At 37.0% G+C, this 14,357-nt stretch overlaps 1 protein-coding gene across 1 annotated transcript in view; it reads left to right on the top strand.

The window, feature by feature from the left end:
* The window catches only part of LOC149788897 (plexin-A1-like), a 110,698-nt gene that overhangs the window by 55,602 nt on the left and 40,739 nt on the right, over positions 1-14,357 (top strand). Inside the window, exon 13 of the mRNA XM_089975024.1 lies at positions 10,595-10,756. Coding sequence (XP_089831150.1) covers positions 10,595-10,756 — 162 coding nt within the window. The remainder of the gene's footprint in view (positions 1-10,594; positions 10,757-14,357) is intronic.

The following is a 14,357-nucleotide window of genomic DNA, read 5'->3' as shown; positions in this document are numbered from 1 at the left end:
AAATATACACCACAAACGATGACCTACAGGCTTGGGGATGTATCTTAGTGAGTAAATATACACCATCACAAATGATGACCTGCAGGCTATGGAATGTATCTTAATGAGTAAATATACACCATCACAAAATATGACTACAGGCTAAGGGATGTATCTTAATGAGTAAATATACACCATCACAAAATATGACCAACAGGCTTGGGGATGTATTGTAATGAGTAAATATACACCATCACAAAATATGACCTGCAGGCTTGGGGATGTATCTTAATGAGTAAATATACACCATCACAAAAGATGACCTGCAGGCTTGGGGATGTATCTTAATGAGTAAATATACACCATTACAAACAATAGCCTACAGGCATGGGGATGTATCTTAATGAGTAAATATACACCATCACAAATGATGACCTACAGACTTAGGGATGCATCTTAATGACTAAATACACACCATCACAAAAGACGACTTGCAGGCTTGCGATGTACCTTAATGAGTAAATATACACCATCACAAAATATGACCTGCAGGCTTTGGGATGTATCTTAATGAGTAAATATACACATCACAAACGATGACCTGCAGGCATGGGGATGAATCTTGATGAGTAAATATACACCATCACAAAATATGACCTGCAGGCTTGGGGATGTATCTTAATGAGTAAATATACACCATCACAAAAGATGACCTGCAGGCTTGGGGATGTATCTTAATGAGTAAATATACACCATTACAAACAATAGCCTACAGGCATGGGGATGTATCTTAATGAGTAAATATACACCATCACAAATGATGACCTACAGACTTAGGGATGCATCTTAATGACTAAATACACACCATCACAAAAGACGACTTGCAGGCTTGCGATGTACCTTAATGAGTAAATATACACCATCATAAAATATGACCTGCAGGCTTTGGGATGTATCTTAATGAGTAAATATACACATCACAAACGATGACCTGCAGGCATGGGGATGAAACTTGATGAGTAAATATACACCATCACAAAATATGACCTGCAGGCTTGGGGATGTATCTTAATGAGTAAATATACACCATCACAAAAGATGATTTACGGGCTTGGTAGATATATCTTAATGAGTAAATATACACCATCACAAGCAATGACTGACAGGCTTAGGGATGTATCTTAATGAGTAAATATACACCATCACAAAAGATGACCTACAGGCGTGGTAGATGTATCTTAATGAGTAACTTATACACCATCACAAACAATGACCTACATGCTTAGGGATGTATCTTAATGGGTAAATATACACCCTCACAAAAGATGACCTGCAGGCTTGGAGATGTATCTTAATGTGTAAATATAAAACATCACAAATGATGACCTGCAGGCTTGTGGATGTATCTTAATGAGTAAATATACACCATCACAACAGATGACCAGCAGGCTTGGGGATGTATCTTAATGAGTAAACATACTCCATCACAAACAATGAGCAACAGACTTAGGCATGTATCTTAAAGAGTAAATATACACCATCACAAAAGCCGTCCTGCAGGCTTGGGGATGTATCTTAATGAGTTAATATACACCATCACAAAATATGACCTGCAGGCTTTGGGATGTATCTTAATGAGTAAGTATACACCATCACAAGCGCTGACCTGCAGGCTTGGGGATGTATCTTAATGAGTAAATATACACCATCACAAAAAATGACCTACGAGCTTGGTAGATGTATCTTAATAAGTAAATATAAACCATCACGAACAATAAGTGACAGGCTTAGCGATGTATCTTAATGAGCAAATATACACCATCACAAAAGATGACCTACAGGCATGGTAGATGTATCTTAATGAGTAAATATACACCATCACAAACAATGACCTACAGGCTTTGGGATGTATCTTAATGAGTAAACATACACCACCACAAAAGATGACCTGCAGGCTTGGGGATGTATCTTAATGAGTAAATATACACCATCACAAAGTATGACCTGCAGGCATTGGGATGTATGATAATCAGTAAATATACACCATCACAAATGATGACCTGCAGGCTTTGGAATGTATCTTATTGAGTAAATATACACCATCACAAATGATGACCTACAGGCTTGGGGATGTATCTAAATGAGTAAATATACACCATCACAAACAATGACCTACAGGCTTGGGAATGTATCTTAATGAGTAAATATACACCATCACAAACAATGATCTACAGACTTAGGGATGTGTCTTAATGAGTAAATATACACCATCACAAATGATGACCTGCAGGCTTGGGGATCTATCTTGATGAGTTAATATACACCATCACAAAATATGACCTGCAGGCTTGGGGATGTATCTAATGAGTAAATATACATCATCACAAAGTATGACCTGCAGGTTTTGGGATGTATCTTAATGAATAAATATACAACGTCACAAATGATGACCTGCAGGCTTGGGGATGTATCTTGATGAGTAAATATATACCATCACAAAAGATGACCTCCAGGCATGGGGATGTATCTTAATGAGTAAATATACACCATCACAAATGATGACCTACAGGCTTGGGATGTATCTTAATGAGTAAATATACACCATCACAAACAATGACTGACAGGCTTAGGGATGTATCTTAATGAGTAAATATAGACCATCACAAAAAATGACCTACAGGCTTGGGGACGTATCTTAATGAGTAAATATTCACCATCCAAAATATGACCTGCAGGCCTTGGGATGTATCTTAATGAGTAAATATACACCATCAAAAAATATGACCTGCAGGATTTGGGATGTATCTTAATGAGTAAATATACACCATCAAAAAGTATGAACTGCAGGCTTGGGGATGTATCTTAATGTGTAAATATACGCCACAAAAGATGACCTGCATGCTTGGGGATGTATCTTTATGAGTAACTATACACCATCACAAACTATGACCTGCAGGCTAGAGGATGTATCTTAATGAGTAAATATACGCCATCACAAACAATGACAGATGGGCTTGGGGATATATCATAATGAGTAAATATACACCACAAAAGATGACATGTAGGCTTGGGGATGTATCTTAATGAGTAAATATACACCATCACAAAAAATGACCTACAGGCTTAGGGATGTATCTTAATGAGTAAATATACACCACAAGAGATGACCTGCATGCTTGGGGATGTATCTTTATGAGTAAATATACACCATCACAAACAATGACCGATAGGCTTCCGGATGTATCTTAATGAGTAAATATACACCATCACAAAGATGACAGGCAGGCTTGGGGATGTATCTTAATGAGTAAATATACACCATCACAAACAATGACCTACAGGCTTAGGGATGTATCTTAATGAGTAAATATTCACCATCACAAAAGATGACCTGCATGCTTTGGGATGTATCTTAATGAGTAAATAAACACCATCACAAAGTAAGACCTGCCAGATTGGGGATGTATCTTAATGAGTAAATATACACCATCACAAATGATGACCTGCAGGCTTGGGGATGTATCTTAATGGCTAAATATACACCATCACAAAAGATGACCTACAGGCTTGGGGCAGTATCTTGATGAGTAAATGTACACGATCACAAAAGATGACCTGCAGGCTTTGGGATGTATCTTGATGAGTAAATATACACCATCACAAATGAAGACATACAGGCTTGGTGATGTATCTTAATGAGTAAATATACACCATCACAAAAGACGACCTATAGGCTTTAGGATGTATCTTAATGACTAAATATAGACTATCACAAAAGACGACCTACAGGTTTGGGGATGTATCTTAATGAGTAAATATACACCATCACAAAATATGACCTGCAGGCTTTGGGATGTATCTTAATGAGTAAATATACACCATCAAAAAGTATGAACTGCAGGCTTGGGGATGTATCTTAATGAGTAAATATACACCACAAAAGATGACGTGCATGCTTGGGGATGTATCTTTATGAGTGAATATACACCATCACAAACGATGACCAGCAGGCTTGGGGATGTATCTTAATGAGTAAATATACACCATCACAAACAATGATCTACAGACTTAGGGATGTATCATAATGAGTACATATACACCATCACAAAGATGACATGCAGGCTTTGGGATGTATCTTAATGAGTAAATATACACCATCACAAAAAATGACCTACAGGCTTAGGGATGTATCTTAATGAGTAAATATACACCACAAAAGATGACCTGCGTGCTTGCGGATGTATCTTTATGAGTAAATATACACCATCACAAACAATGACAGATAGGCTTTCATATATATCTTAATTAGTAAATATACACCATCACAAAGATGACAGGCAGGCTTGGGGATGTATCTTAATGAGTAAATATACACCATCACAAACAATGACCTACAGGCTTAGGGATGTATCTTAATGAGTAAATATACACAACCACAAAAGATGACCGACGAGCGTGGTAGATGTATCTTAATGAGTAAATATACACCATCACAAACAATGACATGCAGGCTTTGGGATGTATCTTAATGAGTAAATATACTCCATCACAAATGATGACCTGCATGCTTTGGGATGTATCTTAATGAGTAAATATAGACCATCACAAAAGATGACCTACAGGCTTGGGGATGTATCTTAATGAGTAAATATACACCATCACAAAATATGACCTGCAGGCTTTGGGATGTATCTTAATGAGCAAATATACACCATCACAAAATATGACCTGCAGGCTTTGGGATGTGTCTTAATGAGTAAATATACACCATCAAAAAGTATGAACTGCAGGCTTGGGGATGTGTCTTAATGTATAAATATACGCCACAAAAGATGACCTGCATGCTTGGGGATGTATCTTTATGACTAAATATACACCATCACAAACGATGACCTGCAGGCTTGGGGATGTATCTTAATGAGTAAATATACGCCATCACAAACAATGACCGATAGGCTTTGGGATGTATCATAATGTGTAGATATACACCACAAAAGATGACATGTAGGCTTGGGGATGTATCTTGATGAGTAAATATACACCATCACAAAAGATGATTTACGGGCTTGATAGATATATCTTAATGAGTAAATATACACCATCACAAACAATGACTGACAGGCTTAGGGATTTATCTTAATGAGTAAATATACACCATCACTAAAGATGACCTACAGGCGTGGTAGATGTATCTTAATGAGGAAATTATACACCATCACAAACAATGGGCTACAGGCTTAGGGATGTATCTTAATGAGTAAATATACACCATCACAAAAGATGACCTGCAGGCTTGGAGATGTATCTTAATGAGTCAATATACACCATCACAAAATATGACCTGCAGGCTTTGGGATGTATCTTAATGAGTAAGTTTACACCATCACAAGCGCTGACCTGTATTCTTGGGGATGTATCTTGATGAGTAAATATGCACCATCACAAAATATGACCTGCAGGCTTGGGATGTATCTTAATGAGTAAATATACACCATCACAAAAAATGACCTACGGGCTTGGTAGATGTATCTTAATGAGTAAATATAAACCATCACAAACAATGAGTGACAGGCCTAGTGATGTATCTTAATGAGGAAATAGACACCATCACAAAAGATGACCTACAGGCGTGGTAGATGTATCTTAATGAGTAAATATACACCATCAAAAACAATGACCTACAGGTTTTGGGATGTATCCTAATGAGTAAACATACACCACCACAAAAGATGACCTGCAAGCTTGGGGATGTATCTTGATGAGTAAATATACACCATCACAAAGTATGACCTGCAGGCTTTGGGATGCATGTTAATGAGTAAATATACACCATCACAAATGATGATGTGCAGTCTTTGGGATGTATCTTTTTGAGTAAATATACACCATCACAAATGATGACCTACAGGCTTGGGGATGTATCTAAATGAGTAAATATACACCATCACAAACAATGACCTACAGACTTGGGGATGTATCTTAATGGTTAAATATACACCATCACAAACGATGACCTACAGACTTAGGAATGTATCTTAATGGGGAAATATACACCATCACAAACGATGACCTACAGGCTTGGGAATGTATCTTGATGAGTAAATATACACCATCACAAACAATGATCTACAGACTTAGGGATGTGTCTTAATGAGTAAATATACACCATCACAAATGATGACCTGCAGGCTTGGGGATCTATCTTGATGAGTTAATATACACCATCACAAAAGATGACCTGCAGGCTTGGGGATGTATCTTAATGAGTAAATATACACCATCACAAACAATGACTGACAGGCTTAGGTACATATCTTAATGAGCAAATATACATCATCACTAAAGATGACCTGCAGGCTTGGGGATGTATCTTAATAAGTAAATATACACCATCACAAAGTATGACCTGCAGGTTTTGGGATGTATCTTAATGAATAAATATACACCGTCACAAATGATGACCTGTAGGCTTGGGGATGTATCTTAATGAGTAAATGTACACCATCACAAAAGATGACCTCCAGGCTTGGGGATGTATCTTAATGAGTAAGTATACACCATCACAAATGATGACCGACAGGCTTGGGATGTATCTTAATGAGTAAATATACACTATCACAAAATATGACCTGCAGGCTTTGGGATGTGTCTTAATGAGTAAATATACACCATCAAAAAGTATGAACTGCAGGCTTGGGGATGTGTCTTAATGTATAAATATATGCCACAAAAGATGACCTGCATGCTTGGGGATGTATCTTTATGACTAAATATACACCATCACAAACGATGACCTGCAGGCTTGGGGATGTATCTTAATGAGTAAATATACGCCATCTCAAAAGATGACCTGCAGGCTTGGGGATGTATCTTAATGAGTAAATATACACCATCACAAAGTATGACCTGCAGGCGTTGGGATGTATGTTAATGAGTAAATATACACCATCACAAATGATGACGTGCAGTCTTTGGGATGTATCTTATTGAGTAAATATGCACCATCACAAATGATGACCTACAGGCTTGGGGATGTATCTAAATGAGTAAATATACACCATCACAAACAATGACCTACAGACTTGGGGATGTATCTTAATGGGTAAATATACACCATCACAAACGATGACCTACAGACTTAGGAATGTATCTTAATGAGTAAATATACACCATCACAAACGATGACCTACAGGCTTGGGAATGTATCTTGATGAGTAAATATACACCATCACAAACGATGATCTACAGACTTAGGGATGTGTCTTAATGAGTAAATATACACCATCACAAATGATGACCTGCAGGCTTGGGGATCTATCTTGATGAGTTAATATACACCATCACAAAAGATGACCTGCAGGCTTGGGGATGTATCTTAATGAGTAAATATACACCATCACAAACAATGACTGACAGGCTTAGGTACGTATCTTAATGAGCAAATATACACCATCACGAAAGATGACCTGCAGGCTTGCGGATGTATCTTAATAAGTAAATATACACCATCACAAATTATGACCTGCAGGTTTTGGGATGTATCTTAATGAATAAATGTACACCGTCACAAATGATGACCTGTAGGCTTGGGGATGTATCTTAATGAGTAAATGTACACCATCACAAAAGATGACCTCCAGGCTTGATGATGTATCTTAATGAGTAAGTATACACCATCACAAATGATGACCTACAGGCTTTGGGATGTATCTTAATGAGTAAATATACACCGTCACAAACAATGACTGAGAGGCTTAGGGATGTATCTTAATGAGTAAATATAGACCATCACAAAAGATGACCTACAGGCTTGGGGATGTATCTTAATGAGTAAATATACACCATCACAAAATATGACCTGCAGGCTTTGGGATGTGTCTTAATGAGTAAATATACACCATCAAAAAGTATGAACTGCAAGCTTGGGGATGTGTCTTAATGTATAAATATACACCACAAAAGATGACCTGCATGCTTGGGGATGTATCTTTATGACTAAATATACACCATCACAAACGATGACCTGCAGGCTTGGGGATGTATCTTAATGAGTAAATATACGCCATCACAAACAATGACCGATAGGCTTGGGGATGTATCATAATGAGTAAATATACACCACAAAAGATGACATGTAGGCTTGGGGATGTATCTTAATGAGCAAATATACACCATCACAAAAAATGACCTACAGGCTTAGGGATGTATCTTAATGAGTAAATATACACCACAAAAGATGACCTGCATGCTTGGGGATGTATCTTTATGAGTAAATATACACCATCACAAACAATGACTGATAGGCTTCCGGATGTATCTTAATGAGTAAATATACACCATCACAAAGATGACAGGCAGGCTTGGGGATGTATCTTAATAAGTAAATATACACCATCACAAACAATTACCTACAGGCTTAGGGATGTATCTTAATGAGTAAATATACGCCATCACAAAAGATGACCTGGATGCTTTGGGATGTATCTTAATGAGTAAATATACACCATCACAAAGTAAGACCTGCAGGCTTGGGGATGTATCTTAATGAGGAAATATACACCATCACAATTGATGACCTGCAGGCTTGGGGATGTATCTTAATGGCTAAATATACACCATCACAAAAGATAACCTACAGGCTTGGGGCAGTATCTTGATTAGTAAATATACACGATCATAAAAGATGACCTGCAGGCTTGGGGATGTATCTTAATGAGTAAATATTCACCATCCAAAATATGACCTGCAGGTTTTTAAATATATCTTAATGAGTAAATATACACCATCACAAATGAAGAGATACAGGCTTGGTGATGTATCTTAATGAGTAAATATACACCATCACAAAAGACAACCTACAGGCTTTGGGATGTATCTTAATGAGTAAATATAGACCATCCCAAAAGACGACCTGCTGCCTTGGGGATGTATCGTAATTAGTAAATATACACCATCACAAAATATGACCTGCAGGCTTTGGGATGTATCTTAATGAGTAAATATACACCATCAAAAAGTATGAACTGCAGGCTTGGGAATGTATCTTAATGAGTAAATATACACCACAAAATATGACCTGCATGCTTGGGGATATATCTTTATGAGTAAATATACACCATCACAAACGATGACCAGCAGGCTTGGGGATGTATCTTAATGAGTAAATATACAGCATCACAAATGATGACCGATTGGCTTAGGGATGTATCATAATGAGTAAATATACACCATCACAAAGATGACATGCAGGCTTGCGGATGTATCTTAATGAGTAAATATACAGCACAAAAGATGACCTGCGTGCTTGGGGATCTATCTTTATGAGTAAATATACACCATCACAAACAATGACAGATAGGCTTAGGGATGTATCTTAATTAGTAAATATACACCATCACAAAGATGACAGGCAGGCTTGGGGATGTATCTTAATGAGTAAATATACAGCATCACAAATGATGACCTGCAGGCTTGGGGATGTATCTTGATGAGTTAATATACACCCTCACAAAGTAAGATCTGCAGGCTTGGGGATGTATCTTAATGAGTAAATATACACCATCACAAAAGATGACCTACAGGCTTGGGGCAGTATCTTGATGAGTAAATATACACCATCACAAACAATGACCGACAGGCTTAGGGATGTATCTTAATGAGTAATTATACACCATCACAAAGATGACATGCAGGCATGGGGATGTATCTTAATGAGTCAATATACACCATCACAAAAGATGACCTACAGGCTTATGGATGTATGTTAATGAGTAAATAGACACCATCACAAAATATGACCTGCAGCTTGGGGTTGTATCTTAATGAGTAAATATACACCATCACAAACAATGACCAACAGGCTTAGGGATGGATCTTGATGGGTAAATATACACCATCACAAAGATGACATGCAGGCTTGGGGATGTATCTTAATGAGTAGATATACACCATCACAAGCAATGACCTACAGGCTTGGGGATGTATCTTAATGAGTAAATATACACCATCACAAAAGATGACCTTCAGGCTTGGTAGATGTATTTTAATGAGTAAATATACACCATCACAAACAATGACCGACAGGTTTAGGGATGTATCTTGATGAGTAAATATACACCATCACAAAGATGACATGCAGGTTTGGGGATGTATCTTAATGAGTTAATATACACCATCATATAAGATGACCATCAGACTGATGGATGTAGAACAGACCCAGTACACCATCCCACATGTTGAGGTGTCTAATGGAAGCTGGAACCGCAGTGATGCAGTGGGAAATTTGCTGGGCTGATGATTGAAAGGGTTCAAAAGAAGACCTCTGTAACCTACATTTAACACTTGACTAGCTTAAGTAAGCATTTGGATTTTGCTTATGTCTGTAAATTCACTATAAACTATGCTAAATTTTCAATATGAGAAATTATTAACATTTGCTCAAAACTAGTGAAAATGAATATATTAAATATGTGCCATTTTTTTAGGTGATTATTCATATTATTGAATCTGTCAATCTGATTTTAAAGTGTCTTTGTATGGGCTGAATGAAAGATTGCAAATATGGATTTGTATGAAATGACTAGACTCATGTTCATCTTTGTTTTGATGATTTCAGAATGGCATGCTGGGAGCAGCGGTTGCTTGCAGCTACATGACATTGATGTTTCAAATCATGTGTCAGATGGATGGAAGCGGCTGAATACTTTAGCCCACTATAATGTTTGGGATGGCTGCAAGATGGCACTGGTGGAAACAAATACACAAGAGGAGGACTATGGTATGTAAAAATATTGTCATAAGTGTAAGGGACTATGCTGTAACATATACATGATTCAAACCATTGTGTCATGGCCCCAGTTTTCATTGAGTCCACCTTGGCAGAAGCTTGTCACCATGCTTGTCATGGCTATCCCTTAGGTGTCACAATGCTTGACATGGCTATCCTTTAGTTGTCACAATGCTTGACATGGCTATCCCTTAGGTGTCACCATGCTTGACATGGCTATCCCTTAGGTGTCACAGTGCTTGACATGGCTATCCCTTAGGTGTCACAGTGCTTGACATGGCTATCCCTTAGGTGTCACAATGCTTGACATGGCTCTCCCTTAGGTGTCACCATGCTTGCCATGGCTATCCCTTAGGTATCACAATGCTTGACATGGCTATCCCTTAGGTGTCACCATGCTTGACTATCCCTTAGGTGTCACCATGCCTGACATGGCTATCCCTTAGGTGTCACCATGCTTGACATGGCTATCTCTTAGGTGTCACAATGCTTGACATGGCTATCCCATAGGTGTCACCGTGCCTGACATGGCTATCCCTTAGGTGTCACCATGCTTGACATGGCTATCCCTTAGGTGTCACCATGCTTGACATGGCTATCCCTTAGGTGTCACCATGCTTGTCCATTCATATGTCTGTCCACATGCTAGATTAATGTCAGTGTTTAAGTTTTTTTTTTACTTGCCATCATTATCTAAGCCTGAGGGCATGCAGGCCAGGTCAGACTGTTGTTAACATTTTATAACCAATAATTGTACCATGCATTGTGAAAATATTAGTAATTGCTAATAAACAAATGGTAGTAATTCAACAAAAATATATAAAACCTGTTACTTATGGGTTATTCATAGCTTTGTTTTGCTCTTTCTCTCTAAATAAATATGTGTCTGTACACACACACACCAATTACAGATTGCTGTCATTTAATGGTTCTTTATTAAATATACCAATGGGTTGCCACTATCCATTCTTGTCTTGTCAGAGTTTGATGTTTATTAAATATTCCAATGGTTCACTAGTCATTCTAGCCCTGGCAATGTTTGTATTAAATACTCCAGTGGGCCACTTGCCATTCTAGCCCTGGCAATGTTTGTATCAAATACTCCAGTGGGCTACTTGCCATTCTAGCCCTGGCAATGTTTCATTTGTTTTTATTATTGCACATATTGTGCTAAGCGTGGCTGATTATGAGAATGTTTGCTGTCCAGAAGGTCATTAAACACTTGGACAGTTTATACTATATAAAAATTATAAATTCAGTGTTTAAAAGATTATGTCTGGTGTTTAAAATATTATTTTTGGTCTGGATTGCATAAAACTTTCACTTTCAACCAAAATACATCTCTAATGAACATATCTAAACAACTCTTTAAAGCAGTCTTCGGTTGACCAGAAAATGTACATTGCTAACTAAATGGCATGGTTATCATGTTTCTGGTTCAGTTTTGCAGGTTGTAAAATGTGCATTATGACTTCCAGAAACAGTGGCTTAGTGCTTTTGTAGAAATTGTGCCAAACACATTAATATACAGTACTGAATCTTCTCTACTTTCCTAGAGAAAGCAATTAAGCTAACGAAGCAATGAACACTTCATTAATTATCGTCAAACAGTTATTTTCCTTTATCTGTCTTGGCTTAGTGGTTATTGTGTTAGACTTGAGACCAAAAAGCTGCATGTTCAAATCCTACCAACAGACTAGCACTAGTCAGATTTTTTGTAATACTCATTTAAAGTGGAATGTAAATATGAAAACACAAGCTCTGATAAAGTTACATAAACAACAATTAGAGCAAATAAAAGCAAATACCAGTCAACACTTTTTCGTCATGAAGGTTATGAATTAACATAGATGCATGCACTTAGATACACCATGACACAAACTATTACATAATTATGCATGGCAGACATAGATGTATATATGCATCCAGCCAGCCAGCCATTAGGTCTGAGCAAATACCATATCCTGTCATTTGGAACTAGCAAAAGTCCAAATCAGGCTTTCCTAATCATGATGTGATAGGTGTTTGTCCCAACACAAATTCCATATGCTGTCATTGGGAACTAGTGACAGTCCGAGTCAGGCTTACCTAATCATAATGTGATAGGTGTTTGTCCCAGTACTAATGCCACATGCTGTCACAGCCCCAGTACAAGTCAGATTGTGCCATACTTAAAGAGTAACAATTCCAAATTTGTGCTTTTGTGTACAATATCTTTCTGATGTATTACTCATTATTTGATCAGTGTTATTTCATTAAATAAGGATGCTTTCAGTGGAAGTCATCAGCTAGCCACATGCATTTAAATAAATGAATTGCTGCCAGCATCTTTCTGGGTGCAGAATCTTAGAGATCAAATTAAATTGATCATTGAAAGTTTACATGCTACAACTTTAATATTTGTTGTGCTCTGTTGTTATGAAGAAGAAATATTATTTTGAAAAGCAAACCTTGCATATTTTCGATGCAATCACTTGTATTGTGGATTCAGCATATATGATGAGTTTCGTGGGTGAATACATGTTGTTGATACTCTATTCATGCTATATATATGACATGTATATATAAACAGTATTCACATATATGTACCAATTCATGGTTCTCTAAATAAAGTAAAATATTATATATGTCTTCTTTGTTTCACTACAGGTGTATTTCTCATTTAATATGCATCGATTTAAGATGGTAACTGTGATGATGAAGCACATATATTACTGCCTGCATTTATTACCTACCCACCCACCCACCCACCCACAATTTATTTGTAGGGTAAATGCATCATTTTCTTCAGCTAACTGGCCTGGTTGCTTATAACACTGTTCAGTCTATAACACAGTCAGGTTCTATGTTGCCCAACTACTGCCTTATAGGGAGATCACACTGTAGTATTGAATGCCTTCTGCAGTTATTCTTCAAGAACAAATAACATTACATACTCAGTATGCAATAACTGAAACATAAACATTTAATTGAACTGAATTGAAACTGGACCTTTCCCAAGCTCTTAATAAATTTAGCTATTTATATTCAGCCTCAGGATGCAATTATTTCATTTGCTGCATGTTTTTTGACCTCTGTTGATGACATCACTTAGTTTGTAATACCTGTATTTTATGTCCTGTTATAACATGATTTTGTTTGCAATACCTGTCTTTTATGTCTTATTATAACATGATTTAGTTGGTAATATTTGTCTTTTATGTGTTATTATAACATAATTTAGTTTGTAATACATGTATTTTATGTCTTATTATAGCATGATTTAGTTGGTAATACCTGTCTTTTATATCCTATTATAACATGATTTAGTTTGTAAAACATGTCTTTTATATTTTATTTTGACACAATTTAGTTTTGAATACCAATCTTTTACATCTTATTTTGACATTATTTAGTTTGTAAAACCTGTCACTGTTGAATATATCAGCACATTTCTGTAAAATAGCCTTAGGATCATCATGATACTGTTTTATACTGCAGTACTGATGTACATGACAAAAACTCAATAGTGTAACCAAAGAATTACATGGGTCTGTACGACATCAGCAGGGGGCCTCAAGTGGCCGAGTGGTCTAACGCGCTGTCCGTTACA

This window comes from Sinohyriopsis cumingii, chromosome 11, assembly GCF_028554795.1.
Source record: "Sinohyriopsis cumingii isolate HCF-2022 chromosome 11, ASM2855479v2, whole genome shotgun sequence".
Taxonomy (NCBI): Eukaryota; Metazoa; Mollusca; class Bivalvia; order Unionida; family Unionidae; genus Sinohyriopsis; species Sinohyriopsis cumingii.
This window is presented reverse-complemented; position numbering and strand designations above follow the sequence as displayed.